Genomic DNA, 21,106 nt, shown 5'->3' with positions numbered 1-21,106 from the left:
CCTACATTGGTGTGACAAGTGAGGGTGAAAAAAGATCATAATTGTGGACATTTAATGTGTCATCGGGTATCAAACAGGCATATCCAAATTCTGTCACACCTTTTACTTGGTCTGAGAAAGAAAAGCTCTTCAGTGTAACCTGGCTTGATACTAAGAGATGAAAATTATGTTTGAAGGGTATGAATAAAACCACAAGAGATCCTAAAATAGAGCTATCTTTAAAAGCAGCTTTCTAAAACAGATCCTACATTTGGAATAGTTATTCCTTGTACATATGGAATCCTGAAGTGTAAAGGTCCCATACAGTATAAAAGTAGATTTCCATGTCTTTTTTGATTATAAAGCAGGTCTAGGTTCTATATTAATAATGTGAAAGTATCAAAGCCTCAGTCCACAGAGAAATGCACACAGCTTGTATTCAGAAACTGAGCCTTAAAACCAGCTGTCAGGACTTCTGGAACTTTGTGATGTCACAACAAAGCCGTCACCACTCTCAGCCATGCACCAAGCCCCACCCAGCTGGACACACCATGCAACCTTGCGGGATTTGGTTTTTCTGAGTGTTTACCTGAAATCTGCTATATTTTTATTCGGTCACTAAGAAAACAGGCAGCCAATCAGAAGAGAGGCTCAGAGCCTCCTTTCTTCTGATTGGCTCACTGACTTGTTGTTGCTAGAGCTCCAGAGAGAAGCCTGAGAAAGAGAGATGTATTAATACACTGAGATTGTTTTTGGTTCTTAAAACCACAAATACTCTTTCTTATGGATCAACACAGGAAAAGTGTAAAATATGGACCTTTAAAGATATTAACCGCAAACAACTAGGTTTGTCCGTGTTAGTGAGTATATGTTCGCAGCACTGGCCTGAGGCTGCTTTTTCCATTGTAGCATTGGCATAATTTTCATATTATTATATTAACAATATTGTGACGTGTTGGGATATTTACATCATGACTACAGCAGCATAAGGCATGCCTGAAAGCAACAATTACTTTACTGCCAGCTCCATTGTGAAGGTGTTAGCTCCAAAAAAGGGGTGTTTCAGTGATTTGATCAATGACCATAGTAATATGTAAGATGTGTAAGAATAGGGTAGTGGCAAAAGTGGGCAACACTATAAACTTTTAATGTCAAGCAGATTCACCCAGATGAGGAGAAGCAGAGCCAAGATGAGAAGTGAGCAGTAGCGTATGTGAGGTCTAAACAGCCACGAAGACAAACTACTGACTCAAGCTTTCCTAAAGCACTGGCAGTTGTATTTAAAATAAACATGGCAATAAATGATGATTTGTTTTTTACATGTTGATAATGTCATGAATGTTCCTATATCAAAACAAAGCAATTTTACCCTAGATGGTTGAATGCGTCACAAAAATCCATAAACTATCTGCTTTAAAAGGCCACTTTTGTCTGGACCGAGGTTTAATTATCAGCTGTTGGTTGTGACCCTTTTGCCCCTTTATCTTAGAGAGAGTCTAATAGAACATTATTGACCAGGTGGAAAATTGTCTTGCTCACCGTGAACAGAATTCATCATATATTTAACATATTAGGAGTAAATGTGTTACATAATAAGAATTTGATAGCCTTTATAAATGACTTCCCGTTTCCTAGACATAATAATTTATTTCTGGGAATGAGGGCATTAAATTATATTGCATATATTTGATATGTATGCCATATAGACAGCCATAGCACAGAAACAATTACAGAGCACATAACTTGTTCTCATTTTCCACAGAGTATCAAGCTAACTCTGCAGGGGCCACATAAATATTAGCCTGCTCTCACCTCTCTCCAGAAAAATCATTGTGGCCCATGTATAATTCATCATAGATGAGTTGTTTCAAAGTCATTACGAATCTAAAATTGTGCCCTGACACAAAGGACAGAAAAAAAAAGATTAATGGATCTGATTTAGGATGAAAGTTCGCATTTATAAAGCTTGAAGGAGGCAGAGGCTCCATATTAAAACAGCCATGTGTCTGAATGTTGAGAGCTGGGATCAAAAAGACCTAAGTGTACAAGTCTTAAAGGTCCCAGTGAGATTTCCATGTCTTTTTTGGTTATAAAGCAGGTCTGGGCTCTATATTAATACTGTTACAGCATCAAAGCGCTCAGTCAACAGAGAAATGCACACAGCCTGCATTCAGAAACTGAGCCTTAAAACGAGCCGTCAGGACTTCTGTAACTTTGTGATGTCACAAACAAAGCAGTCACCACTCTCAGCCATGCACAAAGCATGGCTGAAGGCCCACCTGGACCAAATATCCAACCTTGCAGGATTTGGTTTCTCTGAGTGTTTACCTGACATCTGCTATATTTTTATTGGATCACTCAGAAAAAAGCACAGAGCCTTCTCTCTTCTGATTGGCTCACCCACCTGTTGTTACTAGAGCTCCAGAGCGAAGTCTGAGAGAGGAGATGTAAAACTACATTGAGATGGTTTTTGGTTCTTAAAACCACAAATATATCTTCTTATCGATCAACACTTCAAATAAAACACAGGAAAATTGTAAAATATGGGAACTTTCAACCAGATCCTATCACACAACTTCATAATACATTACACGACATACTAACTGCTTACCAGCAGTGGCATTTTATATTTTTAATGATGCATAACTCTTTGTTCACATGCCCCAGATTGATGCTAAAAGCAGCTACTTTTCCACTTGAACAGTCAGATTGTTCAGTACATCACATTTAGAAAATCACTCCCCAAAAAGAATGAAAACCTGCAGTTGTTGTAAGGTCAAAAAACAGCTTTATGAACAACTGAACTACAGGAAGTTTCAAAAATGGGATCTCACTGTCTGAGCAGCTCACAATGATGGTTTTGAGACTTTAGATTGAAAAAATGTCTCAACTCACGATGAATATGACACCATTCAAGTTATATATTAAAGTCACCAGAAATTGGAGTTTTAACCCAATAGTGACAAAAAATAATGAGAATTTTACCCTCCTAGCTTATTTACTCTTTATGAAATGGAATATACTTACTCAAACATGCTGTCTAAAACCAACAAAGCAATATCACTGGTTCTGTTTAGCTGGAGGAGTCACTGTGAGTGGAGAGAAGTGAATATCTGCTCATCAGACTCAGGGGCTCTCACATGTCCTGACGTGTGCTCTGTGAAACACACTCAACCTCAAACCAACTCCAAACTCTCTGCCCCGTTTTCTAATCACTATTTGTGGCGGAACATTCACTGACATCGATGCAGTACGAATTATTTTAATTACACTTGATTAACTTGTGACAACCAAGACCAAGCTGGTCTTCAGGATCTTTACAGTTTAAGACAGTATAACTACTGAAACTAGGCTACATATTGGTTTACTGTATATTCAGTGAAAAAAGGAAAAAGCACACAAATAAAAAATAGAAAATGGCCACTTTATAACTTATGTTTGTCTAAAAGAAACATAATAGGACTATGAACTATGTAAGGTAAAGTACTGACTGACCAGCTCTTTTTTCCTATATGGTTTTCATGTAAATCTTACATTATACATGGAAGATACACTTTGCATTATAAGAAAATCCAAGTGACTTAAAATTTTTGTTTTGTTTGTGCTCTGCTTTGTTATTGATTTGAAAATATTGATAAACACTTGTCTACTACACTATCAATAGCCTAATTTAGCCAGATGCCAGTGTTCTTTTATCATTTTAGTAGGCATGCATTTTAGAAGATCATACTGTACTCTCTGAAACATGGAAATACAATAGCATTAAGAAAACAATGAGTAAAAAAAGTGTAAATGTACTGAAGATATTTCCCTTTCACTACTGAAATACAAAGTGTTGAAAGTTAAATTTCTAAGCAGAAGTGCAAACTAGAATGGCACTCACCTCGTGCAAGGCCAAACCTTTCTTTCCACCAGATCCAAATTATTATCTGGATCCGCACCAAATTGTACAAAGTCATATATCTCAAAACCATTAATGTCTGATTTTTTACATTAACATCCAAACATTATTTCCTGAGAAATCTTACAAAATGTCTGCTCCTTTAACCGCGTCAGCGTCAAAATGTAATGGGTTCTTCCCTGGCACACGCCCCATCCCTCCACCAGGTTCAGTGCAAATTGTTTCAGGACTTTTTGCGTAATCCTGCTGACAAACAAACAGACAGACATGGATGAAAACTAAGTGGCTGAAAAATGAAGACAACACTGAAGAGCCAAAAACTGCAGTTCCTCAAATGGCCACTTGAGGCTAACTCCAAAAGCAAATCAATCCCCATAGACTCTCATGTTAAAATGCCCAACTTTACAGCAGAAATAAATATGTTTACAGCCTGGTACAGAAAACTGTTTTGGTCTCTACAGCTAATTTCCTCCATGACAACTATACTGGGGGAGAATTTATACATAACTCACCTGTTTAAATTTGATTAAGGCTTAAAGTTATGCATATTTGAGGGCATGTTGCTTTGAGTGACAGGTGGGTGAGCGTATGCTTACCACAAACCGGTATGCACCATAGTCTTGGTTCCACATGTCCATGCCAGCTTTTGGATTAGCCAGGATTTAAGTGGAGTCAGGCTCTGCCAAGATGGCGACGGTGGAGCAGGTCACTCTGAGCTTCAAAACCTTCTTTATAAACCTATAGCTGATGTCACAGAGGCAATGGTGATCATAACCCCCTTTAGCAGAGGTAATGATCAAATGAGTAATCAGAGCACTACTATTATGTACGGATGTTAATCTTTGTGTGGTGTGCCAAAAGGTTACAGAAAAACAGACCGACTGATCCACCAGAAAGTTAGACATTAACAATCCAATTTTGTTGTTGCAGGAATAAATTAATTTCCATAAATATTCTTCCTCAGGGCTGCAATAACACCTTTTATTCAAAGTGGGCGTAGAGTAAAAAAGCACAAGATGATTATAGTGCAAACAGCTCTAAAATAATCTCACTCATGCTGTTTGTCAAAGAGGTGTAAGACCCCTCATCAGTCATTTTTGCTGGCTGTCAGTTTACCTGTGGGAAACATGACTGTAGACAATCTTCACAACAGGCACACCAGTCTTTGCTCAGTTTGCCTTGCTGTACTAAGTTTATCCAAGCAGAGCAACCTGTAAAGCAGATCTGAAATCAAGGTCGGACATGTTTATCCCCTTCAGATCCACTGGACCAACTTATAAGGCCAGATCAGCGATTAGTCTCAATGAAAACACCCACAGTCTCCACCCTTTTAGTGTTGTCCCTCCTCTGGCTGAAAGGAGTACTGACCTTAGTTATGGTTTTCATTCATTTATTGTTCTTTATGAGAACATTAGCTAGTGAAAGTGTGAGGAAAACACAAGCTGAACAGCTGCGCCTGAGAGACTCTGGACCTGAGACGGGAGGCGATAGATCATCGTTTTTATTTACGATATATAAATATATAATATAAAAAAGCAGAATTGCTGCTGCTGAAATGCTGGACTGTGCTCGACTGAAGCATCTTTCCAGTTCTTCTTCTGTGATGGATTCCTCCCAGTGGGAAATGATGGTTTTAGAAAAACACCCTTTGCTTCTCATGGACTGACACCAAACCATAATGTTTGTTGTTACCGTTTTACAGATACCTGAAGACACTCCGCTCCCTGTAGATGAAATATCTTGACAGTGTCGTATCAGCTACATTCATTTTTGGAAAACAACCACAAGCCTTTCACACTCATCTTCTGCATCCGTAAATCCCTCGAGTGCTTCGCCTTCCTCATTAGCGCAGACATAAACTGATCATTTATAATAATAATTTAAAATAAAATAATTTTACAAACCATCATACCAGTGCAAACAAGACCTGGAGCGCTCAAACATACAAAAAAAAGTGTACATCCATCTAATCTCAAAACTCAGAGCCTATCACAAACACTGCACATGCTTGTGCTGTTAAGAATTTGACATATAAATGTCTGGTTTATGCCGTCAACAGTGTTTAATACTTTAGGATCTGTCCACATTTGATAAACTTGAAATTTCATGTTTAAGTTATGAGGATCCATTTGCATTTCGTGCTTATTGAGGAGGAAAATATGAGTCTGTATTCAGAGATTATTCTTTAAACTGCTGAGAGCGAAGACTAATACTGAATAGGTTCAGGTGGTGTTAATTCACTACAGAAAGTTCACTGAGGTTTTCCTACAAACAGACTCTTGTAGTTTTGATATCATGGAGTAATTAGCATGAATAACTGAACAACTGAACACTGCACGAGCTGAGTCAGGCAAAAGGATGAAGGTGGTCATGAATTACACAGCAGCAGAGAAAACAGGTTTCAATTCATTTCAGTCACAGAATTTAAACAGAGGCATAAGATTACACATTCAGGTTTTATATAATTATATAATTATGTATAATCATTAGGCCAGAACTGAGCCCAACACGAGTCTGATGCAGTTAGTGCAAGCTGAAGTAGTGAGTTTGTGTCACCCTGTAACACAGTTCTTGTTACCATGGTAACAGCTGGATTGTTTACCCTGATTACATGTCTGGGCACCTTGTAAATAACTGTCAAAAGGCATAGTTTTATATAGGCTGCAGGTAGATAGGTTTTAACCTTATAAAAGAATATTTCCTCACATTGCCTTTGTCCTCAAAACCTTCTTGCAGCTACAATTTGCAATAGACACTTTATGATTTTCTTCATAGATTTTCACGTTTTTCATAATGCAGACTTCTCAGTTTGTTTGCCTCTGGAGGTTCTGCTGCTACTTCATGAGGATTCTTTTGTTTAATGCAGTTTCAATGGCGTGATTTCTCCAAAGGTATCATCAAAGTCTGATATAATCTAATCTAGTATTATGCGTCGCACTCCACACATGTTGAAATGTAGCTTGTTTTGATATTTTTAGATCGTTACCACTAGTCGAGCAAAACTGCAAAGTTCTGGCCTGAAGATGGCATCAGAGGAAGGCAGTATTCTCAAGTAGTATTCTTTTAAGGTTAACCTCAACCCCAACATTTACATGTTAAACTATGCTAATATTCTGTGTTATACCATGTGTTAACATAACAACAGCTGACCATGTTAACAGGTGCTGGAGGCTGTATTCACCAATTCTGTACTGTTACCATGCTAAAGACTGAAGGAATTCATTCACTTGTTTTTAAGATGCCGTTAAGGACTAAAATCTTAGACAAGCTGAATTTGAATTTTTTGATGCCATCAGGTCTGGGGACCAAGAAGATCAGTAGCAGGTCTCATAATGATATTCCTCACCAAAAACTGTCTGCATGGCTTATAATAGGTTCAGGAAAATTACCACCAGGTTCTCTGGCTTGTTTTCTGGACAACTTCCTCGAAATATTTTTGTTCTGGACACAATCCCCAAACAAATTACGCTCAACAAGAAAAGCTAAAAAGAGAAAACAATATAATAACGAAAGAGAGAGAACGGTGAGCCCAAATGTTTGGCTCGGTGAATCCTGAAAAATAACACAAGTGCCAACATCACCATCAGCTGACTGCAGCTCACTGTGTACTCCACAAGTGAAATCATGTTATAAATCTCAAGCAGACAGAGATGGAACACACTGTGTTTGACAAGTCATGACTTATGATTTTGGACACGTAATAGCTTACGAGTTTTCACAACTTATGAATTATGACAGCACCGTACACGGTCTGCATTTCCTCCGCTCACATTCGGAGCTGCTGTGTACCTCACTGTACTCGGGTCAGTGGCATAAATCATCATCTCAATGATGAGACACAGTCCGGCTCAGGGATTAATTAGTACAACGTGAGGGACATTGACCTGTAATTAAAAGCACAGAGGAGCCTTGATCTTCTTAAATATGTATTCCACACTCTGTCAGTAATTATCACAGGAATGAGTAAAGTCCTTCATGTGTCACGTGGAAAACCTTTTTAAGGTCAATCTATCCTGGAAATTTAAAAAAAAGAACAAAATGACAGATGTTATCTAATGTAATTCATAAGATGAATCTACATAATGTGAATTTAAGGGATTAAAAAAAGTTGTATACACGTCTTTATCAGAGTTCAATAGTGTGTTTATGATTCATGAAGCCCTCTTTTAGCTCTAACTGTCCTGAAGATGATTTGCAAAACAGAGGAAAATAAAATGTTTGCACTTCTTCAATTACAAGCTCATAATTATCCAGACGGGATAATTAGATACATTATCGCACTGTTCAAAAGCAGATACGAGTGAGTAGGAAGGTGAGTGTGTGACAGCGGGTGAATCATTATCCCATCACTCCAGCTGGTGAGGATGTGACACTTTGCCTGACATTAGTGGAATGAGAAACTCTCTCAGCTAGGACAGGAACCGAGCTGCTCTCGCGGTTAAAGAAGACCGAACCAGGGGGTCACGCGAGTTAGCCGGGGTCTGCCGGTGTCACGCTCCTGCAGAGTGAATCCTGCTCCGCTCTGACGGAGACAAACTCTGACAAGCTCGGCTGCGGAAAAATAAATACTTCATTGTAAAATCCTGCAAAATGCCAGATGGAGGAAATTTTCATCTGTCAAATGCAATTATAGCTGTGGATTTTAATGAGGGCGACACAAAACCCCCTCCAGCTAAATGCTTTCAGCGCTGCACCGCCATGATTCATGTTTATAGAAACAGTCGGGTATTCAAAACTGACTCAGACTTTGCTGTAAAGAGGCTTGATCAGTCATAAAGCTACAGAGATTTGCGGTTTTATACGACACCTTCTAGCAATTTGTTCTAACTCCTCAGTCTCTACTTGGCTTTCTTTGATGAACATAAAGGTTACTACAGCTCTGAAACTCATGAAAAATAACATTTACTGTCTCACGGTTTCATATTCTAATAACGCTACAATGCACTGTGGCCAATGGAGTCAATCAAGATGAGTTTAATGGGTTTTCATTCTTCAAAGGCAGATCATTAAAATGAGATGTGTTGAATGAATGTACTTCTAGTAAAACTGAAAGAAGATTTAAAGAGGAAGTTAAGCGGATATTGACTCTTCCTTTACAGAAAGTTCTGCAGACCATTTCAGCATCATTCCAGTTCTGGTTAAAAAAAAAAAAACTGCTCTACTTAAAGAGTGCTATTTATTTTCCTGTCAGGTGGAGAATATATACTTCTGCACTGAAAGCCTAATGATGCCAAGAGGCAGAAAAATACTTAAAGATCTTAAAAGTTGCTTGAAAGAATTTAATGCTCATCAAGTGAAACTTAGCAAAAGTTCAGTCAGGAAGACGTGTGTGCGTTCTAAGTCGCAAGCACGATTCCTGTTATCTCGAAACTCCACCAGCTCATTCTCGTCTTCATCCAATCACACCCTGACACAGTGGCCTTTAGCCAATCACTCTTAAGCTGTCAAACTTTAAAAGTGTCTCCCCCTGCTGTCATTCAACTGTCATTTTAGAACCGCAAAAAATTTCAGACCCACCTCCGCCGCTTCACCGCCTTCACCAACCTGCCTGACCATCTCTGGTCAAACTATCCCATCAGACGTTTCCCTCTCATAAAGACGTTCCCATCCTCGAGCTCCACTCCTCATCATCACTACCAGTGTCTTGGCCTCTCAGTAATCACAATACCACAATAAATATCATTTAATGTAAAATGTATCATATTCTTTTGTTCCCCTTATTAGTCTCTCCTGATTGAAATGAAAATACAAATATTTTACTTGATGATGACGACGACATCTAAACAGATCCGGGTTTATTTCTGAAATCAGTGACCACAATCTAAAATTTTATTCTCTTTCCAAAGCATGAATCATTTTTCAGCCACTAGCGAGCAGATAGAAAAGGATCCAACAGGCGGATCCTTCATGGCCCAACCTATCCCAAGATTCATTGCGGGCCGATAATGAAAATAATATGGCAGCAAACAAACGCCTACAGAGAGCCAGAGGATTACACTTTTACATGTAAGTATTGGGTTTCAGCTCAGGTAAACAGCTAATGGTACAAAAAACCAAGGGTCTTAGGTTGTTAGACGACGGGAGCCACGCTTTGCAACGCAACGGTAAAGGCGGGAACAGGTGGCGTCGTGAGGCAAGTCTTCCATAGGCGAGGCCGTCTCATTTCAGTTCGGCCACACCTTCGTAGACCGCATCCTCCGAAAGATGCTGCCACTGAGTTGGGACACAGCTTTAGTCATTATTATATTTTGTGTTAATATAACACTGAATAAACACAAAGGAAAAGCCATTTTATAAGCATGTGATTGACAATCCAGTGCAGTGTCTGAATTCTGATGAGTGGGACGTAGTGAGCCAGCAGCGTGAGTCGTCCCAGTTGATGGTTTATTCAGTGTTAGCTGAACTGTTGGGTGGGCTTTTGAGCAGATGGTGCTATTCTTCTTCACGTACTTGCATCGCTGAGATCATTTCCATTCTTCTACTGCTGGCAAAAGTTAAAATGCACGTTTCCTCGGAGCAGATGTAATGTTTTTTATTGTTTTATGGTTGACGGTTGAGCTGGTTTCAGGACGAAGGACACGAGAGCTGTATAGTGCCCACCTACCAGGATGTAAAGCCATAATGCTGTACCAATTCCACCACACACTTAAAAACACTTTCACTTCACAACAAATATTCAATCCGGATGACTGAGCACAAAATGAATACGTAGAAAGAGTGTGAGTCATACACCACAGTCCATTAACAAACCAAACTAAGCACAAAACCGTAATACCTCAAGCAAGTAATTGTCTGTGAGGCGTGTGGAGAAATAATCATGATAAATCAAGGTTGGCAGTACATTTTTTCCCCCCCAGAATATGCTCCACACATCAGATGAGGTGCTTGCTGCCAATTCATGCTTTTAGGCATTAATTCATCAGAGAAGAAAAGTGGGCAACCCACAACACATCAGCCTCTTACTTGGAGGGGTAAAAAAAAAAAAAAAAAACATGTTGTACATCTGCACAAGCCAAGGTCATTGCAGCAGTCAAATGTGGCTGGCAGCACATTTTCCCAGCCTGCACTCATACGTCGTACCTCCAGTGGTGTTCCCGTGGTGTAAACCACAAGCGTCCCCCCCCCCCCGAGTAAAAAGGCCAGGTCAAGCCAATGATTCCATCAAGTGGATGCGGGCTTGCCAAGTGTTACTATCGGTGCCAAGCGTTCGGCTCTTTCCCTCACACCTGCTCGATTCGTCATCATTCCCATCATGCTCGCTCACTCTTTCTATTGTCCGCACATTTATCACTCTCTGTCAGAGTCGGTCTATTTCACCCTCGTACACTGACACTTTCGCTCTTTCGTTATTTCTTATGCCACTGAGTTCTCTCTCACTCCGAGTCTCCTCAGATTCTCAAAGCCCATATGGCTGTCCAACAACACATCTGTCAGGGTCATGTATCACCATCATCAGTCACAATATCACCCAGAGGACATCAGCCGCTGTATATTAAGCATTTGTTTTACTCTGCCCTTCAAAGGGGCACAGAAACAGCGCGAGTAAGGAAACTGAGTTAAATAAAGTAGACAGTATTTATATATAAGGTGATTTATAGATTGCATTAGCACAGAGAAGTAGAGAAGACTCTCTGGGCTTGTCACACACTGACTGAACACTTGAATCAAAACCCAAGATAATTTCTACTTCTGAGCACAAATATTCTTTTCCATCAACATAAAATCCTCTAATCGCTGATTTGATTGCACGAGACCATCGCTCATCAATGACACAAGCAGCCTTATAAAGGAAGTGGAGAAAATGAAGTGGGCTACATCCTTCTTAAAATGCAGTTAATCAGTTCTTTTTTCTTTCTGATTGTAGTTTTTAAGTTGCCATCATAGTTTTTGCCATATATCACCATGTACTACTTCATATGAATATCTAAATGCCATTTAACCAATCACACATTCATTTTTCAGTTTTCACATCTGGTGCAGGAAACAGAGGAACACCTCGAAGTGAACCTGACCACAGTATTTACGTACAGCAAGACCAAGGACTGCTTCTTTGAACCGCCGCCAAATATAACAAGACCTTTCATTTGAAATTTTGGACCGTGGTTTCCCAGAAAAAAAAAACAAAAAACTGAAGGCTGAAGAATGAAAATAATTATCATGACTCTTTTCCTGCTCTACTTCGCAGTAATTACCTTTCAACTGAGACGTTCTTTATATCCAGTTCAATTCATGACTCATGATTCGGCAAAGTGAACAAAGCAGATGTGCTGAAGAGAATAAAGTTTTACCTGCCAGAAGATGGTATCTATTGTGCTGCCCAGGAAACCTTCTCTCGTTTCAGACGACAGGAGTTTGGGTCCGAGGATCGTCATGAACTCATCGAAGTCCACCTGTCCGTCACCTGACACGAGAAAGCACAGATTACTGAGAGCTGATGACGGACTGACACACCGATTTGCATTGTTTACAACTTTTGTCAAATCGGCTGCTGGTTGCAAATTACGTTTTTAACTGTTGAGACAAAACTACGGTGGCCCTGAGAGCTCAACGCACTGCAACTTAAGAACATGCAAATGGACAAAACACAAAACAAATTCACCATTTTAACAACACTGTTTTTCAGGGGACACAGAAAAGTGATGAACCCCAATGGAACACACCTGCACACTTGTTGTTCAATGCTTTTAACTTCCAAAGTCACAAAACGACGAACAACAAAGTGCGTCCCAGCCGGGTTCGTCACTTTTTTTGTGTCCTCTGGAAACACTGTCGTCAGCATGTTCCTGTGTTTGGATGTGTTGTGTGAACTCGCAGCCCATTTCTTTATTTGCTTGCGTGTTTGTCTGTTTTCATGTGTTTTCTTAAGTTGCAGTGCAGTTGAGCTCTCAGGGCCCAAACCCATCCTCAACATCCAGAAATAAACCTCATCCCAGCTCCCCCCTACTTCTTATCCATCCATTAATCTGATGGATGGTTCTTCTATGAAGTACAGAGCGCCATCCAGGCTGCATAGTGGAAAGCCAACCAAGTCTTTTGTTTGATTGTTAGTTCAGCTCTCTTATCTTACTGTTGATCTCAACTTTACCATCTAATGCAGTGAAAATCATTCAGACAACAAGAACACAGTCTCACTGGTATCCCTTCATTGGTTTGGAATGAGAGGCGAGGCAGAGTGAATGACAAACGATGTTCCTGTCCTGAACAACTATGGCTGACGTGCCCCTGAGCAGTGCACTCAGTAGCTAACAGCCTGCAGCTGAATGTGTGTAACTGCGTGAAAGTGAAGCCAGGTGTTAAGGGAAAACAAGGACAGAGCAATGAACTTTTCCTGGATTAAATAAGTGTAAAGCACGGAGCCAACTGAAGCCTTTGTGGCTGCAAAAGATTTCTGCATTCATCTTTTCTTTTTTTTTTTTCTTTCTCCAATGTGTTTGTGTAGGAGCTCAGTTATTACGCTCAGTGTTTGTGCTTTAAGGGAAATATGGATGCTGTTTGTGGACGCTTGAAATCACACAGTTCATTCAATTCACCATTTAGTACTGAGACAAGAGATAAAAACAAAACAAAAAACTGTGAGCTCTGACTAACTCTGTAATAGTGGATATGAAGCAGATCAAAGTTTACAGCTACACTACACTTGCAACACAGTTCCTGCAGCGCATATTGATTCCAACAGCACTGATCTGGGAGCCTGCTGATAGCCTGGTCGTTGAAGCTACTGCCAGAACAAAGCAGAAAATAATTCCAGTGAACAGATCATGGATTCACATTAATGTAGCTGAATATCCTTGAATCATTTTCACTTTTACTCTTCGGGTGGAAAGTTTTCTGTCCTGAAGTGTGTCTGATTTAATTATCTGTATGTTTAGATGATGGGTTAAAAATTCAACAAAACTGGTTCAGGATTGGGATGTTTAGGTTTTAAATTAACTGTGTGGACAGACTTAATTCAAAGTGCTGATAAATAAAACCTGAAGTGATAGAAAGTCTGCAATTGCACAGAATTCTCTGCTGTCTTTCAGAAAAAAAATAGTTTTTTCACTCTCTTTTATTTTTGTTGTCTCAAGTCTCTAATGTCCCTGATGTAAATTCTTTTTTACTTCCCTCTTCTTCCCATCTGCTCTTCCAGTACCTGCAGATGAGGCCGGGACCTTGTCAGTGGAAAGTTACGATGCAGGACGACTCAATCTGCCCCGCACCTACAGTAACTCTGCTCCTGCTCCGACGGTGGCGGCACCCTGGCAGTGTAACATTTGATGCCATCGACTGCACTTGCATCTATGCATATTCAGTAGGGCAAATGCAGGGCTACGGGCCAGATGAAGCAGTGTTAAGAACCAGAGGTGTCAGAGCGGGACGATGGATAGATGACAGTAGAGAATAAGATGGACAGGGTGAGCAGGTTCAAAGTAAGACCTGCCCCGCACCAAACAGCAGACAAGGTTACAGACTAGTCTGTGAAGACAGTGAGACCAGGTGTGTAGCAGGTGTGAGCCTGATATCCTTCTGAAGAGCTTGTTCAGACCAGACCAGAACTACAAGGAGAGTAGATGCTGAATTTAAATCACTATGGGAAGATCATGTTGCCCTGTGTCTCCTGGATGTGTCAACAGGAGGTGGTTTGTGAACAGGTTAGACTTGATAACACAGAAGCATTTCAGGGCTATGTTTCTGTGAGGCTGTCTTCTTGCCTGTGTGGTGGTCCAAAACCTTTTTATTGCAACTTTATTCCTATTATGAAAAATGTATCATTATTATTATAATCAGTTAAAACACGACTCGTCTTGTTTCATAATTCTCTATACTGTACTACACATCTTACATGCAATGTACAGTGTGCTGGCAGTGTCTGCAGACCCCTGGCAGTTCTGTGTGGAAATGAATGAATGAATGAATGAATGAATGAATGGATGAATGAATGATTAAAATACCATGTTCATGGCAGTCCTTCCATATTTTGTGCTCTGATTCATATGAAGAAGCTCTACACACAGCATGATAATGATTTAATAATAACATGACAGTTTAAATCTGACCTTTTAACAATTTGTCCTGACTGTGTTAATACTCATGTTGATAAAAAAAAATGATAGCCATCTACAGTATTATATGAATATTATGTCAGCTTTTTTTAATTGCGGCTGTTTTATGCTGTTTTATCACAGGTGTGAAGAGGGTGCATCAGTCCAAACCTGTGCATTAACACTGACACCTGTGGGACTGTTTGTTCAGCAGCACCTGAAACTTTTATTAACAGTACACAGGTTGAACCAGCTGCTGTAACATTACTGCACTGATGTGCTGATTGGTTTCATAACATGATATAAAGAAGATTACTTTTTTTACAAACAGACCATTTATTAAGTTTAACCCTCATCCAACAGTAAACTGACCACAGTCAGTTGTCATTTTTTCACTTGATATTTTACGATTGATTCTCCATCACGAAACCTCTTCATTTTCATTGTTTCTTCATGTTGTGCCAAAGCTACAGTTCATAAAACATTGGGTAATACTGGGGAACATTCACCTTAAAAACCCTGTTCGCTTTAACACATAATGGTTGCATACCAGCTCTTACTTTGATGAATCTGCATTTTGTGACAGCTCAACATTATGCACAAAGTCACTGAGTCACTTTCTGTGTCTGTCCTAGTCAAGCCACCTGCTTTTGACCAGTCTCTTCCTGCGTTATGTCACCACCGAGCATCCTGTTTCAGCTGGAGACAGAACAATGAATTATTGAAGAACAATGCAAAATCACGTTCCCTTTAGTTCAAGACAAACAAGTGATTTTAAAAACAATGCACGCCTACACAAAGCCAAACTTACAGTTAAAGTTAGAGAGATGCATGGCGTCAAGGTCACTAAAACCAGAAGAAAAAGTAGAGCATGTGTGATCTATAATGAAAAACAAAGGCTGCTGCAACGCTGCGATCTGGGACAAAGAAGAGGAGTCACACCTCTCCTGAAGGACATACAGAGCTCAATAACAATCGCATGGATTGGTCTGACAGCGGGGCAGATAACCCATCAGTATCTTCTAGAGATCAGCTGGACTTGGCCGCTGGGCTCAGAATCGATGGCTGTGAACGAGGGTCCCATCCTCACAGCTGCCCACTTGGCCAAGATACAATCACTATCGTCCATTCTCATTCATCAGCTAATGCCCCTCCTCCCCTCCGTGCCACGTCCCTTTGATCACCGGCTCTTTATCATTGTGTCTACACACATGCATTTGAGAGGATAATGTCACCTACTGCTTTGGTAATGACCAAAACACACATGCACCAGATTTTAAAAAAACTAAACATATTAGTCTATTCTGTTTTATATTGCGATGAACTGCTCTCAATTTGTTCTCTAACAAATTCCCTCCAGTGTGTGTTGGAACTGGCCCCCTGTGTTGTCACAAGTGCATAAAGAGAATGAATGAATGAATTTGGGCTACATCTAATGATTCAAATAACCAGAAAATTTACTTCCTGATGATTAAAAGAGCTATTTGTTTTGCTATTGCTTCATCACCAGCATTAGCAGTAACTTCTGTTACGCCCTCTGAGCAGTGCTACGTCTTCAGGGACGACTGGACGCTACAGTGACTTGGTATCGGAGGGTGATGAGACAGTCCGACCTGGCTGGGGCTAGGTGGTTAGCATGCTAACTTCAGTACAAGACAAGAAGTGATGGAAATAGAAGTATAACAAGAGGGTTGCTTTCCACTGCAGGAGACAGCTCTTGGTGTAGTAAGGAAAGGAAAGGAAAGGAGTAAAGGAAAGAGAAGTTAAGTGAAATTTGATCCTGAATCTTCTAAACTAGTAAGCAAATAGTTGTTAATGCTAACGCTGGCTATGTAGCAATAGCGAAACTTACAAATAGGTCCTTTAATTCATTAGTAATGTCAGAAAATAGTGAAAAGGGTCTTAAATGTTAATTGTGCTGCACTCTAGTTTAGAAGAACTGTATTAGTTTGTGGATTTGTATTTGATTATAGCATCTTTTTACAGGGTTGATATTTTTGTTTAGCAGAACCTACGTTGCTTTAAGCCTTTTTTTCTAGGGGGGTTACAGTGCACATCACTAGAGGCGCCACTGACTGTATATAAATACAGATGTAGCCTCTGTGATGTCACCCATAGGTTTTCTAAAGAGAAGTTTTGAAGCTCAGAGTGGGCTGCTCCACCGTCGCCATCTTGGCAGAACCTGACTCCACCTAACTCCAAGATAATCCAAAAATTGGACAAAGAGTCGGGGCATGTGTGCAGCTGAGACTTTGGTGCATGCCGGTTTGCGGCACTCAAATAGCATGGTCTCAATTGTGCAGAACTTGAATCCTTGATAAAATGTAAACAGGTGAGTTATGTAAAAGATCACCCTCCTGTTGTCATGAAGGAGGAAATTAGCTGTAGAGACCAAATCTGTTTTTTGTACCAGGCTGTAAACATGTTTATTTCTGCTGTAAAGTTGGACATTTTAACATGGGAGTCTACAGGGATTGACTCACTTTTGGAGTCAGCCTCAAGGGGTGATTCGAGGAACAGCATTTTGTTTCGCATTTCAGCCCCAGAGCTTGTCACTTGGCTGGAACCAAAATCAGAAATTTTCACATACAACACATATGGGCTTTACGGACTCCAGGGTTTTAGCTTATAGCAGCTGAGGCCTGTATGTGCGAAAGAGATTGGAAACACTCTCTTTACCTCCTGGTTGCCAACTGCAGCTGTTTATATCTTATCTTAACAGCTTACTGATGCACCATGTTCATTCTGTTATTCAATCACACAGATTCTTTGCACCTGAAAGCTTCACCAGACATGAAGTCAGTGTGTGTGCCTTTCTCTTCATTTGTTAGTCTAAACCTGTTGGATCATGTCTGAGCGAGCTGTCCTTATTGAATAGAAGTTTGGCAAATTAACAAAGAAGCAGCTTTTGCTAGGCAGCCAGGCAGATGTCAAATTCAATAATGTCAACATAGACAAAAACTCCAGCATTTCCTAATGACATGAATCAATATAAACAAGTTGATCTGTATCTTTCAATGGGAAAGAGGTTTTCCAAACCACTCCAACAAACTCTAATTCAATACACAGAGAGGATGATGAGAAGCGAGTGAATAAATAAATTAACAGCAGCAGTACACTTCACAGACTTCCTGAGACAAAAGCCGCTTTGACCTTCATCAGCTCCTGAAGTAACCTCGCCCGCGTCTTGGAGCTGCAGCAGAAGCTGCGACGAGAGCCGGCCCTGAGGCACAAAAGGCAGCTACGCTCTCCTGAGATCCTGAAGCGGATGAGCCAGAAGAGGAATGGAAGCAGTAACTTCTCATACTTTAATATTCAGCCTTGAACATTTACAGTATTTCTCTCCCCACAGTGAAACTGAAAAGCACTTATCAAAGGCTGTGATAGCAGCATGAAAAATTTGAATATTTTCCCACTGTTCTGACATTTGCATATTGCATTTCCGCCTCCCCGCCTCATACAATTTTAAGAGACTACCCTTTTATAAAATGTCAATCACAATTAATGCAGGAGACTTTGCTGTCTGCGCGAAAAATGGGATTGCTTGCGTTTGTGTTCAAGAGGTATTGACAAGAGGTTAAAAGGTCACAGGTGAGGAACTATAAGCAACACAGATGTATTGTTATACCACAGTTTTGTGACGTGCTCTCCTACAGATTCAGCCGCTGCAGCGAAAACACTGATGCTCTTTTATTTAGTTCCCGCTGGACAACCATCATAAAAAAACGACTTTGATGTACGATAACTATACCTGTGGCGTGTGTGCATACATTTTTATTAATCCCACATATTTCTCCATTTAGGTTGTCCTCTCGCAGCACGAGTTTCACTTTAATACTTTCATGTGTCAAGTGGAAACAGCAGAGTGGTTGAGATTGAAATGAGTACACACTCAAGCATGCATGAATAAATGTTTTATGCATGACACAGAGGAATATGTAATCTGAACAGTCAAGTGTGCATAGAAAAACACTGTAAATCGTTGCAAAGTTGCCTGTTAATGAAACCACACACCTCAGGGTGTTTACATTTGTATATGGGTTTTTTTTTTTTTTTTTTTTTTTTTTTTAAATGTCTGTCACTGAGCGGAGGAACCCAATCTGCATCATTCAGTGTGTGTGTGTGTGGTGGTGTGTGTGTGTGTGTGTGTGTGACTCACCATCCATGTCTAGTCTCTGCATGATGATGCGCCAGCTTCCACCTCACTGGGCATGTAACCCAGAGAGCGCATGGCCATACCCAGCTCCTGCTTGGAAATGAACCCGTTTTCCGTCACGATCCAGCACCCTTAAACGCCTCCCGGATCTCTGCCAAGACAAACAGGGAAATCGACTCAGCATCTTTAAAAATGCCCCCCCCCCCTTTCATCCAAGATGCACAAAACATAAACACTTATTTCCGGCTCATGTACTCGTCTGCCAAACAACCTATTATTCTTCACAATGGCCTCTGTAATTTTGGGGATTTTCTTCCTTTGGCAGTGATACACTCCTCACAACTTTCAATTCATTTTTTCATTAAATGAGTCAGTTGGCATTCAACCTTCCCCCTCGTTCATCATCGAGTTTTGCACAACCTCTACGTGTCCGTGCCCGTCCTCCCCGCCTGCTCCTCCAGCGCTCACGCCTCTCTTCCTGTCTGACCCAGCTTTGGGCTGCACGTTATACAATTGGTCTCGCACCACTGCCTCAAGTTAACAAGATCAATTCCACCCATCGATTCATTTTCTCCACCTGCTGTCACAGCTGCTGTCACCTCCACTCCTTCTAAAGCTTTCACATTCTTTCCCTTCCAGTGTGTTACTTTATTCTCTTTGTCTTTTGTTTCCTCTTTCATATTTTGCAGTATATTCTTCATCTTTCAGTCAGATCATCTCCCAAAGCCACATTTAAACAGTTAACAAGTAAGAGTTGGGGTGTGGTTTGCTGAAGGCATCCTGTCTGTTGCCAGTATTAAAGTAATCACTCCCAGTGATGCTGTTCTATGCATAAACATTCCTGCTCAGTACAGTTAGCAGGCATCAAGAAATCTCAGATCTGACGTTGCTGCATCATGTCTGTGCACAGGGTTTAGTCATCACAGAGGGAATTTATCATGACTGGTTCTGGTGAAGGGATAACTCCAGGCACAGTGGTAGGTCCCAGTCAAAGTTTACTTTTCCCCTAGATTGACCGCTTTGGGTGGGGGAGTGAAGGCTGGGCTTAGGGGTGGGGGGTGGGGGTGCTGTCAGCTTCACTTTGTAGCTGTAACAGCAGGAGAGCAGCTAGTGCTCTGTCCAGGTCCAGCTTCCCTACTAACATCCTCACCACTGTCGCCAAACGCTGATATTTCGCCCTGACTTTCAGACGTTTGGGGTCGACGTCTCTCTATCTTTGGTTTTGGAGGGATTTATAAACACTTGTTGAAAAGTATTTATTGCACTTAACCTAACAAGGTGTCGACCAGTCTCTGCTCCAGTGTGGGGAGGGGTAAGACACACATACACACACAAACACACACACACACACACACACACACACACACACACACACACACACACACACACACACACAGTGAAACAGGAAGCAGAGGAGAGAAACGCCACTGTAAATGACAACAAAAAAAAGCAGAGATTCATGAGAGCAAATGAGCAAATAGAGCAAACAAAGTAAGTAAATAACTAAATAAAATATTTTGTTTTGTTTTTTGGTAGAGGAAACACAGACTACATTATTATTATCAGAGGATGTGAAGAAGATAACATAATATCTACAAAATCCCTTGAAAAAAGTCAGGTCAATTGTATTTATACAGTCCAAAGTCAGATTTTGCCTCAGAGAGGAAAAGCAAGGGTTGGAAAAACACATTTCTATCTTAGCTGGCCTGNGTTTCCGTCACGATCCAGCACCTTAAACGCCTCCCGGATCTCTGCCAAGACAAACAGGAAATCGACTCAGCATCTTTAAACAATGCCCCCCCCCCTTTCATCCAAGATGCACAAACATAAACACTTATTCCTGCTCATGTACTCGTCTGCCAAACAACCTCCTTATTATTTCTTCACAATGGCCTCTGTATTTTTGGGGATTTCTTCCTTTGGCAGTGATACACTCCTCACAACTTTCAATTCATTTTTCATTAAATGAAGTCAGTTGGCATTTCAACCTTCCCCCTCGTTCATCATCATTTGCACACCTCTCTCTCCCTCCCTCCCTCCCTCCCTCCC

The 21,106-nt window shown here is 40.6% G+C and overlaps 1 protein-coding gene across 1 annotated transcript in view; it reads right to left on the bottom strand.

The window, feature by feature from the left end:
• LOC111216924 (calcium-binding protein 8-like) overlaps nucleotides 1–21,106 on the bottom strand; it is a 61,439-nt gene that overhangs the window by 20,743 nt on the left and 19,590 nt on the right. Inside the window, 4 exon segments of the mRNA XM_022738583.1 lie at nucleotides 12,169–12,281; nucleotides 19,061–19,088; nucleotides 19,091–19,169; nucleotides 20,772–20,808. Coding sequence (XP_022594304.1) covers nucleotides 12,169–12,281; nucleotides 19,061–19,088; nucleotides 19,091–19,169; nucleotides 20,772–20,808 — 257 coding nt within the window.

The sequence above is a fragment of the Seriola dumerili genome, unplaced genomic scaffold (genome assembly GCF_002260705.1).
Source record: "Seriola dumerili isolate Sdu_G_001 unplaced genomic scaffold, Sdu_1.0 BDQW01000036.1, whole genome shotgun sequence".
NCBI classification, from domain to species: Eukaryota; Metazoa; Chordata; class Actinopteri; order Carangiformes; family Carangidae; genus Seriola; species Seriola dumerili.
The sequence above is the reverse complement of the archived record's forward strand: the minus strand, read 5'-3'. Positions and strand labels throughout refer to the sequence as shown.